This window comes from Zosterops lateralis (assembly GCF_965231275.1).
Source record: "Zosterops lateralis genome assembly, chromosome: 2".
Taxonomy (NCBI): Eukaryota; Metazoa; Chordata; class Aves; order Passeriformes; family Zosteropidae; genus Zosterops; species Zosterops lateralis.
Window position 1 is genome coordinate 53,279,851 of NC_139763.1, and position 24,098 is coordinate 53,303,948.

Sequence of the window (24,098 nt, forward strand, 5' to 3'; positions counted from 1 at the left end):
AGATCTTTAAGGAGAACCTCTGAGATAAAGAATTTGTTAGCATATTCTGAAAGTAGTTCATACCAATTGTTTTCAGAAATGTTTTACTGGTTAATCTAGATGTAAAAAAAATGAAAGTCCATCACATTCTCACTTGTATATGACTTCAATGTTCGTTACATAAGAATCCATTTTCTTTTAGTATCCCCCGGTATTCTATGGTAAAAAGTGTTAATCCAACCTTTGAAATACTAAAATAAGAAACTTGTTTTCTGTGATATTCAATACCTCAATAAAGCAGACATCTACAGATATGCATTATGTATTGCAGCACTAATTTACGAGGTTTCAGGGATCTGAAATACCAACATCCATGTCTCAGCACTTCTGCTAGACCTCTCCATTAAGCCTAGCAGGCTGCTTGATGTCTGTTTTTATCCATTACTTGCTGATATTTGGCCAACAACAAAAATTACTGTTTTTCTAAACTCTTCACTCCTCTTGTAAAATCTCCCTAAGTGCCTGGTTCTTTACTTAGATTGCTTTGTTCCTTCTCTTGAAGTATCTTATTCCGTTCACAGAGGTCTTTGTGCTCTTCTTGAAGAGCTTTCTCCTAACCTCCTAGGGCCTCTTTCTTATTTGAAGGGGCATATTCCCTTCTTGCAGAGCATATTTCTCCTCACCGAGAGAATTTTTTCTCCACGATGAGCTTTTTCCTCTACTTGAATGGTTTTGTTGTCCTCTTGAAGAGCTTTAAGCTGGTTCTTGAAGGCTTTGTGTTTTTCTCATAAAGCTAAAATCTCATGCTGAAGAGCTTTACCCTTCAATGCAAATGCTCATCCTTATCCTTTGAGAGCCTTAATCTCTTCTCTGAGGGCTTTATTTTGTTGGCAAGCCTTTTGCTGTTTCTCAAGGTTCTTTGTTTCCTCTGAAGAGTCCCTATGCTTCTCTTGAAGGATTTTATTCTATTCCCAAAGGACTCTGTTCTGTCTGTGGACACTTTGATTCTCCTGATAGTAGGGTTTGTTCTCAATATGAAAACTTTGTTCTTTTGCTGAAGATTTTGATTCTTTTCTTGAAAGACCAGATTCTCCTTCCAGTTTGGTTAAACCATGCCACATTACAGGAGATGGCAAATAGGAGTAGGAGCAGCAGCAATAAATTGCTGATTTTCCTCAAAGAATATTTATCCTTTGATTCAGACATTTTCTCACTTAGCTGCACCACTGAGGGGCTGTACTATGCTCCAGGTGATTCCATCTTCCATATGCAGTAGTCAGGGAACAGAGAATAGAGGTTAAGTGTCTATCAATAACAAATAAGTAAATAAATAGATATAGTACTAAATCTAAAATAAATATAACAGTAAATCAATACTGACATTTGACAAGCACTGGATATTTTAGCATGTGGTGAAGTACATTCAGCAGATTAAATTTCACAAGGCTAACTTGATTATACTATTTCCTCTTAGAGTCCTTTTAAGAGTCTAAAAACTTTGTCAATCTTTCTCATTATATAACTCGATTATAACTGAGGTAAGTGTAATAAATAGATTAGCCAATTTAATCAACAAAAGGAATTTATTGAAAAATTGAAGTATGAGTTTTGAGAAAGCCACAAGCAAAAACAGTGCTGAGCCCGGGGTCGGCAGGGAATGAACTTTAGATTCGGTCTCTATCGCCCCAAACCTCCCCCACTTCACAAATTCTGCCTTTGTAGGGTTCATTTTTGTACAGTTTTTTGGCTGGGCAGGGGTTTTCTCATTATTTTGTCCTTCTTGTTCTTCTAATGTAATCATGTCCTTCTTCTTGCTGCCAGTCTGTCAACAAGTTTTCTGGGAAGGGATAAATACTTGATTCTTTTTACAGGAATCCAGTATTGGGATACATGACCTTGATGATGCAGATTTTCTTATCATAGATGCATATTGGATGCTGATCACCAGGGCGTTGTCAGGCCCATCCTGGAGGAGGCTCATCTTCAATCACTGCCACCCTTTTCTATTACAGTTTCTTCCCCTGTCACCTGTGGTTTCACAATTCCTTAATTCTAAAGGACTAATTATTTTATACCATATATCACAGTAAGGCAGCGTGAAACACTTTTTATTGTTGTTTATTCCTTATCCTACACTGCTGCAACAAAGTTATATTGTTTGGATTGGAGTAAATGCACAGACTAAGTATGATTTTTATAAGTTTAATTTCAATATAAAGGACAATATTATAAAATCAAACATGTTTTGGATATATGTCTGGTGTTTGCTCAGAAACAATGAACAATTAGCTAACATGCCTCTCAGTCATATAATTTATGCATACAGCTAAATATATACACATATTCCAGCTGTTCAGAGAAACTACATTATATCTGTGGAGTACCCAGCAGAAAAAATTATGAGAAATTAAGGAAATCATACAGTAGTTACTGTTGTGTTGTCCTTAAATCAGTTTGCCATCTGGCAGCTAAAGGCAGACCTGTCAGTGAGGCTATCCTTATTGATGTAATTTCAAAAGGCATAGCAGCAGTGACACAGCATGCATTAAGTGGCAGCAGTGATCAAATAAATTGTGTCCATCTGAAGTAAATCATAAGGGTTTGCATGGCCAGGGTTCTCTAGCAAGACAGTCTTTATTTTCATCAATTTTTAAAAAATATTTCTCCATCCATTATGTTCATGCAAAACATCAAAACATTATTTTCCACCTGGTTAATTTTTTTTTTTTTTTTTTTTTTTTTTTTTTTTTTTTTTTTTTTTTTCCATTGGTATTGATGGCTGCCATGAAATATTTTCTTACATAGACTCTGAAAGTGAGCTTTTTGCTCCTAGCTATCTTGGCACAAATTTGGGGTAACTGTATTTGTATTAATTTCTAAATTATAAGAAATGAGATCATATATGGTCTTTATATTATTCAGGTCTCTATATTATTCAAATTAGACTAGAATTAGTATTCATAATTACAAGTATTTGAGTATATTTAGCAAATACACATGAAAAGAGAGAATTAAATAATAAAACAGCATGATCGTAGGGAGTCTGCAATCTTCATTGCCTCCCAGGTAACATTCTTTTTTTTCCAAATCAAACAAGATCTGTGTATTTTATGACAATCACTTTGCTTTGTTTGAAAAGAAGATGAATTACTTCAGACACATCTTAGATTACACCAGTAACTTACCTACTTCTTATGAATTTTGGGGGGCTGAGGAATACTGTATTCTGACTAAAGCATAAACCTGTTTCCAATATTTGTTATCCGATCAAAGTGACTGATATGTGGGTTTTTTTAATCATGCACTATGTGCTCAGGATATTAAAAATGGTCCAGTCAGTTTACAATGAGATTTTGCAATTCTGTTTAAATCACTACACACATCACATCATCTCTTTGTACTGTCTCTCAGCTCTGTTCTGTATGTTAATTAGGTAGGGGACTGAAATATGGCATGTAAAATGTTCAGTAATCCCAGGAGATGAATATATACAATTCCCACTGAAAACTTTACAGGATGATCAGCCCTCTGAATCCTTTTCTCCAGGATATTTGATTCCCCTGCCTGCTCAAGCAAATTAAATAGGCAATGCAGATGAGTAATACTGAAACCTATAATATCAAACAAGATCAGTATCTTGGGTTCATATATCTTTCCCAGTCTTTTTACCTTACTTTAACTCCTCAAGAACTATTTAAATCTTATTTCCTTCATGCTTATCATCAATATATGTCTGAATATTATAGTTCTGTTAATTTTTTTCAGGTTCTTTAAAAATGTCAGAGTGATTAAAAAAAGGTAGTTCACTTAAATTGGTATTTCTTGTAGTTGTTTTCACGTTAAAATGTAAAGTTTAAAAAACACTGGTTATTTTGACATGTAGGCTCCTTCCTTTTACAATTTAGGAATATAAGCAGTAGGAAAAAGCAGTCAGTTTCAACAAGTGATCCAGACTAAGGCCATATTTCCTTCTCAGTCTGCATAGTAAAAGAAAAGATAATCTGAAGCTTGGAAAAGAGGGAATTTTATGAATGCACTCCAGGGCTGGACTAAAACAATGCAGCTAAAATGATAGCAATAATTATTTACTTCACCAGAAACTAATGTAAACTTCTCTGAACTCAGCTTCATGATGTTTTCTTGAGTGATGTCACTGGTCACAACACTGAAGAGATTAGCACCTGCCCCTGCACTTCCTGTCATGAAGACGTTGAAGACTGTGATGAGATCTCCCCTCAGTCTCCTCCAGGCTGAACAAGCCAAGTGACCTCATCCATTTCTCAAAAGGCTTCCCCTCTAAATTTTTCACTATCCTTGTGGCCCTCTTCTGGATGCTCTCTAATAGCACAATGTCTTTCTTATATTGTGACACCCAAAGCTGCACAGAATATTCAAGGTGAGGCTGCCCCAGTGCAGAGCAGAGCAGAGCAGGACAATTTCTTCCTTGCCCTGCTGGCCATGCTGTGCCTGATCACCCCAGGTCATGGTTAACCCTTCTGGCTCCAGGGCACTTCTGACTCATGTTCAACTTACCATCGACCAGCACCCCCAGTCCCTTTCTGCAGTGCTGCCCTCCAGCCTCTCATTCTCCACTCTATTCACACAAACTGGCCCATCAAAGGTGAGGAATCTGGCACTTGCCCTTGTAGAAGTTCCTACAGTTGCTATTTGCCTGTGTCTCTAATTTGTTGAGGTTTCTCTTCAGGGCCTCTCTGCCCTTGAGGGAGTTGATCACACTGCTGTTTGGTTATCAAAGTACATGTAAAATATAGAGAATGTTAATAGAGAGTTCTAAGACAACTAAAATTAAGATTAAAAGCCATTTTTATACTATTTAAAATACTGCATCTTACCATTGTGATTTTTGTAGTGAGCTCTGTGATTGAAGGCAATGAGAGTATATCATTGCAATGCACACCGCTGAGGATTATTTCAGTGTGAAAATGTGTGTAAAACCTAATATAATAGTGAAAAGTGGCCTAGGCAAACTGTGATTTCAGTTTAACAGTTCTTAATTCAGATTGTTCTGAGCAGAAAGTAAAGAAATTTTACATTACAGTGAAATGCAACAATCTAGATTTTTTTATGACACCCACTCTGAGTGGCTGCACAGTAAAACAGCACACACAAAGCATCAGTGAAAGATCCAGGAAAAGGATTTGAATTCCTGCTGTAAGCTACACAAAAACTGAGCTATAAACCACTCTCACTTACAATGTTTCTGAATGCCCCCACTGCCCACATTTAGGTCTGCTGCTCAGTGGAAAGAAGTAGCAGAGCAGATATTTTCTTAACTTTCCAGGTGACACTAGCTAACAATTTGATTAAACTCTGACCTCAAAATAGCTAGACTTACAAAAATGCCAAGTACATGCAAAGAAAAAACAGCATAGTTCAAAAAATAGGCTTAGGAAATCAAAATCACATCCATTTTACAGCTTCTATTACATATGCCAGTTACTGCTGGATAAACCTAAAAACTCAGACTGGAACCTAAAAACCTAACTGCCATATTTGGCCCATCTGGCACTTTTACCATTCTGACAATTTTATGCTGATGTAGCTTCTTTTTCAGGTCATTCAAACTCACGATTTTTCTCTCCCAAGTGGATATGAAATTTATGTTGTTGCTTCCCGGAGACTGAAAACCTGGACTAAGACAGATCTTTGCTCTACCTGCCGGAGATTAGCAGGGTACCACAGAGAGCAAAAGCTGATGGTGCTGTACATCTGTGCATTCAACATTCAGTGGCACTAAGCCACTAGTCTCTTTTCTGCATGACGAACTGACTAATTACTTTACTTGGCCTTTCTGAGTCCCTTCAATTAATGCAATGTGCAGTTGCACACAGTAATGGAGTCACCCATACAGAACAGAATCTCGGCCAGAATTAGGCTCAAAGTCCCAGAAGCACCTGTTACAAACACAGAATGTCCAGATGGTCTGGTCTTTGTGGGAAAGTGTCAAGAATTGACTTATCTGTCTTTCTTACTTTTGGTTTAAGGTCATAAACATGATTCTTTTGAAGCCGAAAGCCAATCATATTTAGGAAAACAAACAAAACAACAAAACAAACAAAGAAAACCAAACCGGAAGGAAGGAAGGAGGGAAGGAGGGAAGGAGGGAAGGAAGGAAGGAAGGAAGGAAGGAAGGAAGGAAGGAAGGAAGGAGGGAGGGAGGGAGGGAGGGAGGGAGGGAGGGAGGGAAGGAAGGAAGGAAGGAAGGAAGGAAGGAAGGAAGGAAGGAAGGAAGGAAGGAAGGAAGGAAGGAAGGAAGGAAGGAAGGAAGGAAGGAAGGAAGGAAGGAAGGAAGGAAGGAAGGAAGGAAGGAAGGAAGGAAGGAAGGAAGGAAGGAAGGAAGGAAGGAAGGAAGGAAGGAAGGAAGGAAGGAAGGAAGGAAGGAAGGAAGGAAGGAAGGAAGGAAGGAGAGGATAGATGCAAAACCCAGTCCATTTGTAAATCTTAATAACCCAGTCAAGCTCGTTGTTATCATGTTCTGGGCAGGCAAATGGGATTAGCCTGTGATTACAATGCAGCTTTCAATATAATTAGATAGATTTATTTAAACACAGCTGCAAACCATAAAAATGTGAAATATTTAATGACTATGTATTCCACAGTTTGTAAATTCAAACTTAAATCTCTTATTATCTATTTTGCTTCTGTTTTGTTTAGAAACACTAGAAAATACTGCCCTTCTATCTCTCATTCTCTCTTTTTTTTTTTCTTTAGAGAATATCAGTTATTTGTGTTTATAACAGTGAGGATTGTTTCTGAATGTTAATTCACTTTCTAACAGTGCACTTCTTCATTCACGAGTGTCTTTTCTCCATTGGCAATAACCATGGAATCTGCATTCTATGCCTTCTGAGCTGCATGAGATGGAGAAAAAAATATAGAATTTTATGTCAGATCCCAAAAGCAATTAGGATGTCTCAAGAAATAACAGGGAACAATGGCAGTCATGGCTTCCTAATCAGAATATTTTAATGGAACAAATAATGGACAATATCAACAGCAGTACAAGTAATAACCACCTGGTTTATGCATTGCTGAAGGCTCTTATTTTCCTGCTTTATATCTCCTTCCTTCCTTCCTTCCTTCCTTCCTTCCTTCCTTCCTTCCTTCCTTCCTTCCTTCCTTCCTTCCTTCCTTCCTTCCTTCCTTCCTTCCTTCCTTCCTTCCTTCCTTCCTTCCTTCCTTCCTTCCTTCCTTCCTTCCTTCCTTCCTTCCTTCCTTCCTTCCTTCCTTCCTTCCTTCCTTCCTTCCTTCCTTCCTTCCTTCCTTCCTCTATATACCACTCAGTGTAACAGTAGTAAGAGAATGAAAGAAAGAGAAAGATTGGATTGAGGAAGTGAGGGAGGAGGATATTTCAGTAAAAGGGAAAATTGAACAAAACATATTTTCTGTGCAGAAATTCTTTCACTTGTATCAAATATTTGCTATTCTACTTTATGTCTGTAAACTTCAAAAGCTTAAAGCAGTAACTGACATATCCCTGCATGTTCACTTAACACAGAAAAAGAAATCACAATTAGTTTACTGAGTTCCTAACTCGTATTTTAACAAGAGTAGTAATGAATTCATATCAGCCATATGGGAAGCATGCCTATTTTTATTATTCATAAGTTCTGAAATAATATTGGCTGCTATAAATATGTAGGAGACAACCAGTATTTTTAATCATAAATTACAGCAACTAACAGCTACCAGCAATAATTATGGATTTTTTCGTATTTGATGCATTATTTTCCCTAGACTTTTGAGAAAGTTTAATATATACTGAAGAAAATTTCTGTATTTTCAATGGCTCAAGAGACCTATGCTACTTGAAATAAATCTAAATTAATTGATTCACATGATGCTTTAAAATGTGAATAATAAATATTTTACTGTATTTTTGGAGCAATCTTTTTACAGAACAAATATTTGAATTTTAAAATGTGAAAAGACCATGGAAATGGCATGAGGAAAGAATTATCCCAAGGACAGAAAATTCAGTATTTTCTCTTACTTGTAAGAAGTGATAGGAAAGCTAAGATGTTATTTTTCTAAACAAATGGAAATACAACGTAGGGCAATGTTGTGAACAATTCAGAAAGGCTGAATCATGCCTCATTATGCTTCATCATCACTTTATTTATGTAGAAAACAGATTAAATACTCCATACCTTAAGTTCTAAGAAGAAACAGTGGATCCACCTAGGAAGGACTGCAGCTGTGGGCACTTACCAGGACATTTTATTTTAAAAGCGTATTGGTGCATCCATCTGGTTGTATCTGAGCAGTCAGATGTGGAGCAGAGCTCACCTTACATATAAGGTAAGAGGGCATCATAAGAGAAAAACACTAGGCCAGATCCAACAAGCTGGCAGAGTAAGGATGCTGCAGCTCTGTGCTGCCAGGTGCAACCTGTAGCAAAGCCGAGCACATACAACCAGTAGGCATGTGCATATAGATCACATGTTCACCACATGTATCATGGAATCATAGAATGGTTTGGGTTGGAAGGGAGCTTGTAGATCACCTAGTTCCAATCCCTCTGCCATGGGCAGGGACACCTTTCACTAGGGCAGGGTAAGCTCAAAGCCCCATCCAACCTGGCCTTGAACCCTTCCAGGGATGGAGCATCCACAACTTCTCTGGACAACCTATTCCAGTGCCTCACCATTCTCACAACAAAGAATTTCCTTCTAATATCTAGTCTAAACCTACTCTATTTCGGTTTGAATCTATTCTCCCTTGGCTCCTGTAAATAGTTCCTCTCTGTCTTTGCTGTAGACTCCCTTCAGGTACTGGAAGGCTGTGATTAGGTCACACCCACATTCTTTTTTCCAGGGTGAAAATGTATATATACATACATATATATATACAAAAATGTAATGAACAGCAAACTATTGACACGTTACTGAGTTTTTTACCCCCTTACACATTCATTTATCCATTCTTGTTCCTCCCCAAATCACTTAAATCCATGTTTCCTTCCTTGAATTCCTCCTCAAGACATCCCATATTAAGTCATGTGCACTGCTGAAACATTTGCCACTCAACCACCATGTGACCCTGTTACCACCTGTTGCTGAAGGCGGGGTAACTGAGGTTCTTGTCAATAATAGATCCCTTGGGGTGGATTAGAGTGAAATGACACTGAATTACCAGTGTTTATATATGTATACGTATAGCAGGTTTATTTTAGGAAAAATTACTTGCATTGGAAAGGAGATACGTAACTGTTTTGGTTATTATCTATATAAAAGTATAAAGATATCATTTAAGAAAATATATAAGGAAAAGAAAGAAAGAGAAAGAAAAGATAAGAGTAGGTAGCAAAGATATCATCACCTGTGAATCCAGTGACAAGAAATTGTTGCAATTTCTATGTCCATTGGTCACATTCTAGATCCATCAGGCAAGGAGAAAGCTCCCAAACCTCAAAGTTCAATGGGTTAATGTTCAAGTGGGAATGCCCAGGTACCTTCCCTGGGGAGGAAATTTTACACTGTCTATTGTAACATTGTGGATCATGTGCAGTCCTCTGCTGGAAGGCCCCAGAAATGAGCCTGGAGGCGTTTCAGGGATCTTTGATGGTTTATGATCCCTTCTAAGACATGACAGCTGCCTCTCACCTCAGCATAGTTGAGCAGTTATGTTCCACTAGAAGGGATAAAATCCCTCAAGCCTATGTATGAATATCCCAATACCTTCCCAGGAGGAAGTTTTGTGACTGAGACAGCTGTATAAGAGAGGACAGGGGCATGATAAAAAACACTATCCCACCTTGGAGGATCTGCTTCTTATCAGGCTCTTGGCTGAAAATCAGCTTCTTTCTAAACAAAGGTTGTTTTGCCCTGGTCATGATAAAGAGATCAGAGTATTATTTGGGCTCCCTTTCCCACTATTGTCTTTCTGTGGTCTGTTGTGGTTGTGGAGGTAACCCCTTACCAGGTGTAACTAATTATGCACATAAGTATGTATATCTGCTCGTACACAGACTGTTTCTAGACACCAGCTTTCTCCATTGAAAAATGTGAACTGACTGAGAGCAACTGTGAGTAATCACAACTGAAAAAAAAAAAAAGTATTTTAAAGCCACAGCTTATTTTGCATAGGTGTGATGCTAGTGGAACTGCTATGACGACTGCTGTGTCATCACCCATGCAGTTGTTTTAGAGCAAGAAATATTGCAAGAATTTAGCTGCACTTTAACATGAATAATTATGCTAAAAGAATCTACTTATCTTCCTAAATAATTACAGATAATGAATGAATCTTTCTAATTGTTAACTGCAAACCATATATGTAATATAAACATATTTATAAATTTATAAATGCCATTTTTCTATATATACATTATAATAGATACATTCAATATTATAAATGGCAAATTAGGTGTTTCCATGTATTTTTTCGTTTATTTTCATGTCACACAGTGTGAAATTTATCCCATCTAAACTCTGTCTAACAGCTAAGCATTTTAATCCAAGTAAGTCACGACAGACTTTTTTCATAGTCATGTCAGAGAAATACATACCTCCAGGGTGAGATACATCTATTAACATAGGCATCTAAGAGAAATAAAATGAATCAGTACTATCATCAAGATGAGCTTACTTTTGTTCATTAGTTCAAGCTGACCTAGCAAAGCTTAGATATCTGCATTTTAAGTAAATAAAGTAGTTAGAATCCAGCATCACGTAACAAAAGTAGAAAGCAGCTGTCAGGGAACGTCTCCACATCCATCTCAGTTGTGAAATTTTCTTTTATTACATACTTTCCATAAGGAAAAATGCAATAAATGATCCAGAAATTAAATGTTGATAGCATTGTCTATTTCCTTTGAAAATGACTTTGTGAAATTCATAGTCATGGGCACAGAGGTAATTTAAAAGAATAAGACCTAATTTCCTGGAACATACCAAATCAGCATCTGACAGAGAAAAGACATTCTTACAGTATCTTCCTAACTTGATTTGACATAAATAGGAAGGAAGAATTAACATCCCAAAGCATGTCATGCCTCCACTCCTACCTGTTCAGTCAGAGACAGGCTGAAGCTGTAGCTCTCCTCATCATTCTTAATAACAGCAAAGGATCCTTTGCTCAAAGATACACTTGAAATCAAAGTCCTCATTTAATTACACTTGCTTAAAAAAACCCCATAATCTTTCTAGGAATCATTAACAGTTTGCTATACTCAGACCACTTCATCTGCATCTGCCTCTCTGAGTAAACACCATGACAGAACCTGAAGTCAGATAAATGCCCTACATTTGGATTTGTTGTATAGAATCCCTTCACAATAAAATTGATACCTAAAAGATGCAATCCATCTTGTCCAAATTTGTCATCTAAAATAGACTGTATCAATTGTTCCTCATTGTGTGAGACTGGAGGAGAGGTTGACTGGCTTGAAACAACCAGTCGGGAAGTGAGGGGGAGCAAGGCAAGCCCAGCCAGAGGTGGGATCACTCTCTGCTCCCCCCCAGCACACTTGAACCTTCTAGTGCTGGGCTGTGCAGTGTGTGACCATTGGAAAAGTCAGTGCTGACCACTACTGTAAAGGGGGTGGTAGACTCCAAGGGCCAGCTGGGAACATCTGTGTAAAATGCAGGCACGAGACTTTGGTGCTGAAATCAGCGTAAGATCTCCTGGAGGAGGGCCCCAGCAGATCAGAACAGATAAAAGGACAGTAACATGTGCTACTGGATTTGAAACAGCTGAGACAATGCTGTATTGAGTGGTGACTCTTCCTTCCTCTCTTCCTCTCTTCCTCTCTTCCTCTCTCCTATCTTCTTGAAATATATTGTAAACCAGACCAAAAATTTCCTGTCATTGCCTTTTTAAATGCCCTCTTATGTCTAGATAAGTTAAAAGATTGTTAATTTAAAATTAGCCACATGCCATATTCAGTTGGAATGTTCTAAAAGTTGCAAGAAAATGTTCTTAATGAACCTCCTGAGAATTTTGTTGTTTTCCCTGTGCACCACCCAAAGTAAATCCAAGTATATTCCCCTAAATCCAAAGAGTGGACAGGGTTGTGATACTTGTTTATTGCTCATCTTTGAATGCAGAAACCTAAATTGGCTTGCTCATTCCAAGCTATGTGCTTGGAATCTTTTCCCAATTGTTCTGAATATTCTCCTCTACTTGGTATGAAAAATCATTACCACTCTACTTGATATAAAAATCATTATAAATCTTTCTTTCTGATGAAATCAGTATTTCACAAAATATTTTTTCCGATGACAGTTGTGGGACCAAAAACATGTAGGCTTGGTAATCTACAGAAGACCAAATTTAGATGCTGTACACAGGTGGGCTTTTACTAAAAAGTATTTGAAAGAAGTTTTAAATTTCATGAAATATAGGAGAAACTTCTGGCAGGTAATTCAAGATCTCTTTACTTGCTGGATTTGCAAAGGTGATTCCAAGCATTGAACTCTTATGTTTTACATGGGATTGATAATAAAAAAAACAAACTCATGTACCTAAACCCAGGATAATCACATTCAAATCAATCTATACAGCTTACTGCATTGCTTTTATGTCCATACTCCATTATGCCAGGGTTTTTTATTGCTCACATCTAAGAGAAACCACAAAGGGGCATGATTTAGCTTCAGAAAAACCTATGAAATCTGCATGCCTTTCTACATATAATTAATTTGTCTGCAAATTATACCTTTATTCATGTATATATTTTTCTCATCTCAAACTTTTTAAAGTAAGGAAAGTTTAGCCCTTCAATTCATACATATTTCAGTTCCATTCATACATATTTCAGTTAAAATTATGGGGGAAAGCAGTATTAAGTCCTGCTTCTATGACAAAGTGACATGCTCAGTAGATAAGGAAAAGGCTGTGGATGTTGTCTGTCTAATGTAAGGCATTTACATGTCTGTCTAATGTAAAGCATGTGACATTGTCTCTCACAGCGTTCTCCTGGAGAAGCTGGATGCACATGGCTTGGATGGGTGCACTCTCTCCTTGGCACAATACTGGCTGGATGGTTGGGCCCAGGGAGTGGTTGGTCACTAGTGGTGTTCCCTAGGGCTCAGTATTAGGGACACTGCTAACATCTTTATCGGTGATTTAGACAAATGGATTTAAATGCATCCTCAGTAGATGACACCAAAGTTTGGGTGGGAGTGTTGATCTGCTGGGTTGGGAGGAAGGCTCTAAGAGATCTTGACAACTTGGAACAATGGGCTGAGGATCTAATTTCAGAATGGGCTTAACTCTTGCAGGAGTTGAGACTCTGCTCACAATTATCTGGTATTGAAATGAAAAGCACTGAAATCTAGTGTTTTAGTAACAAAGATATTTCTGTACTCATGAATTAAACAGGCAGGAAATCTTCTCAGGCTGAAATTATACCATCTATCCAGCTGTGCTCTTAAAAGGGCCTTTAGTATGGGTTTCAAACATGGGCAAAATTCAGAATTAGGCATGGGCCATGGAACTACTTCATCATTGGTTGTTTTGTAAATTCAGAGTTTAGGACCATCGGCATAAGCTGATCTATCCCAATTTGTCTTGGTGTTAGCTTAGTTTTCTAGCACACATGCAACTCAGACAGTTTCTCTGATGTTAATTTGAGGATAGGTTTTTAACCTATTCTTTGTGTTTTATTTTAGTTTCAAACTCATCAAGACAGACTTTGTGTATCCCAATAATAGCATCAAAATCTTTCCTGTATTTTACAGGAATTCAAAGTGAATGATCCAGGTTTGTAAATTCCTTTCTGCGCCCAAGTTTCTTTGTGAATAGGAACCATAGCTTGGCAAAAGCTTAGCTTTTGTATGTTATGTTACAATATGTAATTACAAGGAGTAGTATAATAGTCTAGTGAATAATTATTTTCTTTACTATTTCAGATAAAAATCAGCTGTTAACGAGGTTTTTACCATGATTTACTAGATGAGGACCAGGTGTTAATTTTTACCTTTTTCCTGGTTTAAGTTAGAAAATATTGCACCTCCAGAAGGCTATTAATATCCTTAATCCATCTAGGATATCTAGAACACACCTTGGAAAACTTTTATTATTTTATTTGTGTTCTTTTTGTTACTGTAAGATTTTCAGTCAAATTCAGTCTTCAAAGGCATTACTCTAACTCTCTTGGGAAAACTAGTGCTTTAAAAATGAGATATCAAATTGACAACATCAGTAACTGGGGCAGAATAGACTTCATCTGATTATCAAGATTGAATGACAACGTTATCTAGATGACACAAAATGCTTGGATAAAAAACCCCATATAACCTGCTCAGTATAGTTCAGAACATGGAAAATAGTTTTTTAGTAATAAATTCTTTACCTCCTCTAACAAAGGGAGTACATGGTAGTGCATGCAGAATCTTGCTGAAATCTTGAAGCATGTGCAATTTGTTGAGAAATATGTAACTTGGAAAACAGGAACAGCAATTCCCAGAGAAATGCTGTTTTTACATAATTCATTAGATCTCTTTATTTTTTCTCCTCCCAGTGGCTTGGATGTGTGTGACCTTAATAACTTCAGTGATATCAGCTCTAAATTGTAGTGCAATGAGATAAGTCATGCCATCAATGTTACATTCTGCCTGTCTGAAAGGTTTAGCCTTAGAGGCTTTAGAGCTGAAATCCAAACAGCTTTCTAAAGAGATTTTTTTTTCCTATGAGGTCCTTGAAGACAAAAAAAACAAACACCCTGCTTGCAGATAACTTATGGTCTTAGTACTGTACTGCAGCATGCTTATCTTCTGGTTCTGCTTGTGCACAGAATACACAGAGAGCTATCCTAGCAGAGTCACTGTTTGCATGGATAGAAAATCTAATCTTGAGGGAGATTTTGGGGACTAACTGAGGCTTACATGTTACCTACATGATTCTTAATAAAAGTGAAGTAACGTGTAATTCTGGTGCCTGAACATGGTGGCATCTTAGATATTACATATTAACATGTGGCTGACACCTGCCAGCCACAGATTTCTAAATTCTCCTGAAGGTCCCATGTCGTATATGCCAGTCCCATATGTGTGTTGCATGCATTTTAGTAATTTAAATGGCTCTACATGACATATGACTACGCGACACTACCCAGATTGTTTCCTTGATTTGCCATGTGAATTAATCTCAAGTTGCAGATATAGAATCAACATAAAGTACAAAACTTTAGAGAAGAAAGCATTCAAGCAGAGACAGGTTATATTCTAAACTTTCACAAGCTCCTTTTGGTTTGTAAAAGCCTGCCAAAGTTTGAATATGTTAAAAAATGTTATCTCAGCCCTGTAAGGCAGAAGAGCAGGTTGAAAATCTCAGTGGCAGTCCCCTCTAAAATGTCTTAACATATCAAACTTAGCCTGACTGCTGCCAGCATGGTTGTATTTATTTATTTATTTATTTATTTATTTATTTGCTGAAAATGCTGCACTGACAGACTCACTTTCCTCTTTCTGCTGTTATCAGAAGCAGAAACAACAAATGCCTTTATCTTCCTCTATTCTTCTTTAGTCTCCCCAAAAGACCAGAATGCGTCTTTTATCAACGGTTTCCTTTACATCATGTTCTCTCTTCTTTGGCTTCTTTGGATTTTTTGTTTGACCTATTGGATCCTTTACTGGTAGTCCTTGTCAGCTATCACTCATTTTAGCGGCTAAAATTTCTTTTATATTACTGTCCTCATTGTGTCAACTGTCTTCTGCTCAATCCCATAAAAATGTGTGATGCAAGGACAGGATTTTGCCTGTTAATCACACTGCACAAGGGAGTGCTGTTTAAATTGGTACTATAATGGAAGAGATACGTATGTACAAAGTAGTGGATCTGATACTCTGAATCTATACAGCTGTAAGTGAAGCACTGTAGAATAATCTGCTTTTCCTTTTCAAACTGTTACTCTAGTCAACTCCATCAACCTAGCATTTAATAACTTCTTAAGAAGGAAAATGTATTAAACTTCAATGCATGTACAGTAAAACAAAATGTTTTTTGTTTTGTTTTGTTTTTTTCAAAATTCTGCTTTAGCACAAAATATATAAGGGCCCATTTGGTTTTGGGCAATGATCTTAAAGGAAATAGATAAAATCTGCTAGGCCTTTAGGATCTGACTTGACTTCATTTGCTGTCTGCACTGGACATGGATCTTGGTCTGCTGGTGCCCCCACTCTCAAGCACAGCTCATGTGGCTGCAATGACAACTGAAATACATACAGACATCTGGACAACTTATGAACATCTGAATACAATTGACACAAGCCTAAATGTTTAGCAATTATCTTTATGAAGAGTTTGGGATTAGTTTTTTCATAATAATCATGGGTGTGCTACATAAATTGCAAAATCCAATTATCACAGAAATTAAAAAGACTAATTAATACTTTTTTTTTGTATTTTGGTATTGAATTAGGAAGAAATAAAATCTGGAAGAATGCCAGGTTATGAATATAATTTCAAGGTATAAAAGATGCAGTTTCTGACAGTTTCTGATAAAAATAATATTTTTTCAAAAGTAGTTTCTTCTTACTCATAACTGCTGAATAGTAGCACAAAGTATAATATTGTGTAGCTCTGTGAATGCAGTGAATTCATTGCTTATAAATAGACCTGCACAACAAAATTCCTCTGTTCAAGTGATAGATATTTATTCAGCTGCATTTTTCTTCATTTTACAAAGGACAGGAATTTCAAATTATATACATAGCATACATTTATAGGTTTAGAATATCTTTATATTCCTCCTGCAAAATGATTTTGAATGCCAGTGTACTGAAAAGCAGTCACAAACTGACAAGAAATCATATGTATCCATAATTTCAAAGTATTCAAATCTAATGTTTAGAGCAGACATAGAATCTCTTTTCACAGAAGTAAGAATGCCTGATAATATAACTTTCATGTAAGCAAGAAAAGTAAATATCTGTTACTACAGATTACATAATGCATCTATTCTTGCTCTTTCTGAATGAATAAGACATGACTTTTACTCAAGATTTTTGACAAGTATTCATTTTTCTGCTGTGCTAATTTTAATTCCTCAACATACTATTTTGGAGGACTGAGAAAAATTAAGAAATAAATTTTTCTGGAAGCTAGGATATTTATAAAGTATTTTACTTTGAAAACTTTTTACTTGTGAATGGAAAATCCCAATAATCTAAAGCTCTTAAACAAAATGTTAAATTATTGTTTTGTTTTGTCTCCTTAGCTTGCAGTCCATATATTTATTTGCTTCTACCAAAAATGAATGTTAAAATTAAGTGGATCACAAAGATAACTCCAATATAACTATCCAATCTGTTAAATACCAGCCTGCCATACATATCCTAAAGAATCTGGATAGATTTTAATCATGTGGGAATGCCATACAGATCCTTATGTCTCTGGATATCAGAGCAGTTTGAACACAAGCAAGTAATGCAGCACTTATTTACCATGCAAGGTAAACATTACCACATAAGAGACTTGAGTCAAGAAAAGGGTGTATGTGAAATGCAAAAATCAGATAATGGTTCCATGTACTATGACATTTCTTTCCTAGCTATCAACTTTTGTTAAGAATCTGCACATCTGGCTTCTTGACTAATAGAGTTGTAATCATGTACAAAACATCAGTAAATTAGGAGACACTGATGTAATCTCAGCCAACAGGAAAAAATATTCTAGAAGACAGACAGATTTCAAATGCACATTTTTCTGGATGTTCTTATACACAAGAAAGTCACCAAAAATGTGGTCAATACAGGCCCAAATACATGAAAGATTCAGTCTTAGAACTTAGAGAGAGCAAGTTGATGGCCAAATGAACTACCAGGATATCTCAGAATATCTTAAATTGGGCTAAATAACTATGAATAGGCAAATAAATGGTGTTCACCATATCAGTATGTGCCAGAGGTCCTTTAATGATACTAAATGGAATCACCTTCAAAAGATCAAGTGGAGAAACACTTTAATGGGCTACAGAAAAGGAAAAATACCAAATATTTGCAACTACATTGAGTTTAGAACACTCTGTTTTAAATGTGGTCTAAATAAATAAAATCAGAAGTTTTCTATATAATAAAGGAAGTTGTGGGTTAAACAAGATGTTGTCACCAAGTGTTTCCTACTCAAAATTTACTAGAATTTCCCACCCTGAGCTATATACTTCCCCTGTGCACAAACCTTTCTTTAGTAACTTACACTTCTTCAGATTGCCTAAACAATAATATCCAGTACCATTCAGGGTGCTCTGGAGCTAACCAGACACACAAGTGGGTGAGGCAAGAAGGACCCTGGATAGATCCTGGTGTCACTGCTGCAGCTGCTGGAGGTTGTGCAGTTGTGTGCCAGTTGAACTGAGAGGCTAGATGGGTTCCTCTGGGGATGTTAGCAGAGGTATCACAGCATTCAAGTAAAGATCAGATGTCTAGCAGTGTTTCAAAAGACAGAAGTGTCCTAAATGACCTCCAGAAGATTTTCCAACTTAATTTGTGTTTTAAAAAAATACAAATAAAACGTTACATTTATACGTAAATAATTCAAAAAAATCTGTATTTATATTTGAAACCTGTACTTTTAATAAAAATTGAATTAATAACTTGAAAACAGAAAGCTTAACAGTGTACTTTTCTAAAACTCAAGTGAGGCCTTGCTAAAGAAACAGAGTTGCAATATTTTAAACAATATTAATTTTGATGTAACTTTGGGAGGGGGTGGGGAATGTAGTGGTTTGAGGTGGTGCAGCCATCCCACATTAAGCTTTCCCACTTAATAAGTTAATTCAACCTACATGAGAAGTAGATATAAACCATCAAATATCACCATTATTGTGATTATTCAGTGCATGTATCTGTGATTTCAAAAGAGTGTAAGGAAATGGAAAACTAGAATTTGAAGGTCAAATTATTCCACAGAATAACTCCATTGATGCCAGCAGAATTATTATGAGTACGCATTTGCTTTCCTGTCATAAGCGGCATAAGGAAAAGAGAGAAACAGTTTTACAGAGCTTCTAAATTAGCTTCATCTCATCTCACCCGTCTATTCTGTCCCAAATTAATTCACCCTGTCTTCCTTTTCTGCAAATAGCAAGAAATGAAAAACAACCCAAACTACAACTATGCTTCTTGAAACACATTTGTCAGTGGCAATTTTGAATGGAACGTTTCCTACCTAAACAGGTATTTGATTAATTTGTTCATGTTTAAACAAGAACTCTAGAGGCAGAACCAAAAAACATCTTTGTTTTTCAGAATACAGAACCTGGAATAGATGCAGTCCTGATCTAACTGGAAAGGCTAAATAGACACACAGCCCCATCTGTGTCATACGACGTCGGCATCAGTGCCATAAGTGCCATGGAGGAGGAAAAGAGGGGTGCAGAATTCTCAGTTGCTGTTTTCCCTTGCGTTGCCTACAGGATCTGAGGATCTGTGTTCAAATTAAATTAAAAGATTAAAATAGTATCATTTAAAGCTTGGGAAATGGTGAATTTCTACTGAAGATCAACGCTGGGAAGTTGATGCCTAGTCTACCAGCTCTGTGAATATTATGTGGGGATTAGGCATCAACCATGGCAAAATAGAAGGCTTGGTGCATTCCTCTTGCTAAGATGGTTTGTCTTAAAACCAGCACAAAAAAGACACTTTTTGAAACTGCTTTCTCCAGGTTATTCAGTGCTTTTGAACTAAAACTTGTGTCAAGAGGACCTCACACTGCTACAATGATGACACTGTATTTTTTCCTAATGATCTGATTTTTTTAACTTATTACCAACTCTTCATAAGCATTCTGATGGAAGAAAAATATCTATTCAGAAAAAAATATGGATTCATTTTCTAGTTGCTTTGTTGTGGTTTATTGTTGTTTTCTTTTTGTGTTTTTGTGTTTGTTTTTTTTTTTTTTTTTTTAAATCTATGAACCAATTGTTAAAATCTATCTAAAAATACATATTTTGGAAGATTGTCATAATATTACTGATGAAAATATACACATAAAAGATATTCAGTAAAAATTTCCCTGATACTGTTTTTTTTTTCTTAACTGTGAAGAAAATTATTGCCATATAAGAACTGAAAAGAAAGAAATCATAAAACCAAATACACAAAAACAAATAAAACCTGAATGTTTAGCAATTTTCTCAGAGAAAAGCAGTGCCATAAGAAGTGAGCTGTTATTTAAAAATAAATCTGTGAAGCACGATGCAAAACAAAGCCAAATTGTGTATGCAATTATTTTGTATGTGCAGTAGGACTAGTTTTAAAGCTTCGTTGGCAATTGTCTGTTTAATTAGGCTTGCAGTACTGCACATTCAAATACCCTGTGTTTAACTCTCACTTGGACTAATAGTTGAAATTGCTCCTGAGGTAGTATTTCCATGTATTTACATTCATGCAATTGCACATTAGTGTAGCTCAAAATGCGTGCTTTAAATGGACATAGCCACAAGACAGTACTCAGTCAAGAGTACAAGATAATCAGCTTGCTTGCTTTTAAGGAACTGTAAGATTAATCCAGGAGATGTCTGCCACAGTCACTGAGAGATTTTTTTAATTATTTCAATTGGAAAACTTTTAGTAGTTTTAAAAAATATTTTGTTATTTCAGAGTTTTGATAGAAGAGTCAATATATTTATCCTGGAATAAATGAAATCAAGATGTCTTGCATGTTGTTCCTTCACATATTTTATATTCACATTCTCTACTTGTTTTGAGACCAAATTAAAATGTGTCCTGTACCATTTCCATATCAAAAAATAGTGGTGAGAAATCATAGAAGCAATGAGTGCTGAATACAGTGCATGAAGGAGAGAGCAGAAAAAGACAAGAAATTCAACATGTATTGCATTACTTTTCACAATTACAAAAAGAAAAAAAAGGAACTAGGAAATTACTGATGGAAAATATAGGGTTTCAATCAACAGCTTTTGAGCTTTAAAAAAATGAAATCTAAATAGCAGAAATGTGTCCTGAAAAAGATATTTGAAAGAAAATACATAATTTGTCTATTTTCTCACATTTAAGAAATTCATCAGTGGAAACCAAATGCATTTTAAAGAGACTTGCAGTACATTTTGGTTTAATAAATTCCAGTTGAAGGAAAATAAATCAAAAATTTAAGTGAAGATAATTTTTATAGTTTGAAAATATCACTTCCATTTAATTTTAAGGCAATGAAGAAATCAATAAGAGTGAAGACATGATCGACTCAGGTCTCATTTCCCACTGCCTATTTTCTGTATATCCTGTATGATTATAGTCACAGGAAGCTCAGGTGCTAAGTATTCATATATTTGACCTATATTAACTGCTAAGAAATGTCAGTTACTTAGTAAGAAAAAGAAGGAAGGAAGCCTTCTGAAGAGTCACTAACTTTGTGAATTCTTCCCAAGATATCATCTAGTTACAGTAAAAGATGTATTTCTCCAATATAGCCTCCTGCACTTGGGAAGTAAAATTATGTGTTTATGATTTGGAGCTGAAAAGCACTTAAAACTCCTAGTGTTTAAATTTTAGAATTTAGTTGAGTTGGCTTCTAATTATTATGCGCTTCTTATCTGACAGTACTAAAAACATTAAAGTAGAAGCAAACTCTCCATCTGTGAAGACAGTCTGTATGAAAAAGATTTCTTGTTTGGTTATAGCTGATGCTGGTTCTGTGATTTTCTGCATTTAGAAAACTTAAATTTAATGACTGCCATTAAGCATAAATGCTGCAGTAGTTAATCCCTTGCTCAAACTGTAAATATATCCAGCACTGAATGAGTAATATCATTCTACGTAGGATCCCAGGCTGTGTCTATAAAAGTATTTTTGGTAGAAGGCAAATGTGTCCATCTGTATTTAATCAGTAAAATCAATACATATACATTTTATCAGTGATATAAATGCTGTTTATACACACACACACACACACACACACACACACACACACACACACACAGAAATTTCTCACTAGGTGTTACAGAGCTCAATAAAGGAACTGGAAGTGTTACCTTAAATTTTACAAGTAGTCTTTTGACAGGCCCATTTTTTAATTTATACACTGAAGGATAATCAAGGCTAATTTAGGTTGTAATTATTCAGTTCAGTGTCTGAAATAGATATTAACTTTCAAAAAAGTTTTATTTTTAGTAACCTCAGTAAAATCAGCAGACACACTTTGTACTGTGCTGTCCAATAGAATCTGATATCAGAAATGCTATAGATACTATAGAGTTTTATTAAAAGTAATGCAATAAGCAGAGAGACTCTAGATTAAAAGAGGCTTTTAGTGTCTAGTCACTTTTCTGCTTAATGTCTACCTGGTGCAGAGATATAAAAACAGGCAAAACTTAAGGTTTCTAATGAGAAAAATCTACCTGTGGAAAATAAGGAAAATGTGGTTGTTTGGGTACTGTGTGTGATGTGAAGATCTGGTATTTATTTTACCCGTGGATGTGGTTCAGTTGTAATTTCAGCAGAAGTTTCTTAGGGTTCCTTGCTTTCAGTATTTCTTGCAAGTTTTTCTTAGAGGGAGATAATTATAACAGTAAATCATGGTTTAGATATCAAAGTGCAAATATACTTAACTACATATCATCCTATTTAAAGAATGTGGTTCTCATTGTTAGTACAAAACACACTAATTATGGTTATTTTTAGATTTGGTGCAAGTTAATTTCCCTTAAATCTGTCCAATGCATTGCAATTCTTGTGCTGGGAAATATTTTTTTTTTCCTTATTCCATTAAAAAAAAAAATAAAATACCAGCAGGGTTTTTCTGGATTTTAGGTTTTTTTACTTGCACAAGGGAAATCTAGTCACACATATTTTCTTTTTTTAAATTTGAGATGCGTCCTGAAGGAAATTTCTATCTTTCTTCGGGAGAATATGTCATTTTTGTCTGAATTTCAAAAGCTGTAATGAGATTGGTGTTCAATGGAAAAACGTTTTATAAAACCTCTCACTCACAGTAATGTTTTTACTTTTCTCAGTAGTGTCCCTGTTGAATAAATCATATTTCTAAGCTGATTTTACTGGTTACTAATGCTTATAAAATGAAAGTACTGATGGATAACAGTGTTATTCAGTATTCCCATGATCATTTCAGGAATTTTTTTGGCTAGAAAAGGATCACACAACACAGGAAATAGACACGGTATCCCTTAGCAAGGGAAATATTAAACATTATTATTATATCTGAGAAACTCACATTGTTATTTTGGGTTTTATTTTACTATATTTCTTTTTAATAAATTATTTAATAATTTATAAATAAATTTAATAAAGGGGTTATCATCTGACCCCTTTGCTGAAAGTGACAATTATATCACAATTCTAGAAGTATTACCATTAAAATAATGTCTGCAACCTGCTGGGTGATATCAAAACAAGTTTGAAAAAAATCCTTAATTTTAAATATTTCTGTTCTTGGCCACTTTCAATTATTTGAAAAGTATGGCAAAATATTCAGTATATGTAAGGATACAAAAAGATATCTTTCTAGAATGTAGACCTCTAATTTTACTGAACAATCTGATTAGCACTGATATTGCATTATAAATATCAGAGTCCTTTGTAGCTTTGAGTTTTCAGTTTAGTAAAAAAAAAAAAATCCTTATATAGCCAACCCAAATGAAAATACATAAAAGAAAAGAAAACAGTGCAGTATTCCCTTTCTTTTAATATCTCAAAAGTAGTTGTCACTGACTTATATGCTCCATATTTCTCTTTTCATCCCTTGAAATATGATGGCCAAATTCCATTTCAGCAGAGATGAATTTTGCATTCTTCTATTTCATGGAGTTTATGGCCTCAACAAAACACCAAATCAACATTGTAGTAGAAGTAGGTTTAGATATGCACCCTGTAGAGAGGTCATTCTTATTCTTTCAAGCTCAATGTTTGCTCCTACAAAAGCTTTGCTTATGCTGTTTTAGCCAGAAAAAGAGACAATATTTCAAGTGCTTGCTTGGCAGGAGTCATTGCAACATAGTCTGGAAGAAGGTGGCTAATACTGGCTTGCAAATTGAATAGTGTCAGCATCATAACACATTTGTCAAGGAAGGCAAAAATAAAATCCATGGAATTAATACTGACAATTTTCACAGAGGTCATAGAATAGTAGCAGTATAATTTGCAATGAATATGCAAAACCTGTCTCCCTGGAAAAATCAG

General features: G+C 35.7%; 1 protein-coding gene across 1 annotated transcript in view; it reads right to left on the reverse strand.

Moving 5' to 3' along the window:
• Nucleotides 1-493: 493 nt before the first annotated feature.
• Nucleotides 494-24,098, reverse strand: part of CCDC70 (coiled-coil domain containing 70) — a gene marked incomplete at both ends in the record, with an annotated part of 30,348 nt that continues 6,743 nt past the window's right edge. Inside the window, 9 exon segments of the mRNA XM_083855234.1 lie at nucleotides 494-592; nucleotides 596-618; nucleotides 621-671; nucleotides 674-764; nucleotides 768-817; nucleotides 820-829; nucleotides 831-944; nucleotides 948-1,021; nucleotides 1,024-1,072. Coding sequence (XP_083711360.1) covers nucleotides 494-592; nucleotides 596-618; nucleotides 621-671; nucleotides 674-764; nucleotides 768-817; nucleotides 820-829; nucleotides 831-944; nucleotides 948-1,021; nucleotides 1,024-1,072 — 561 coding nt within the window.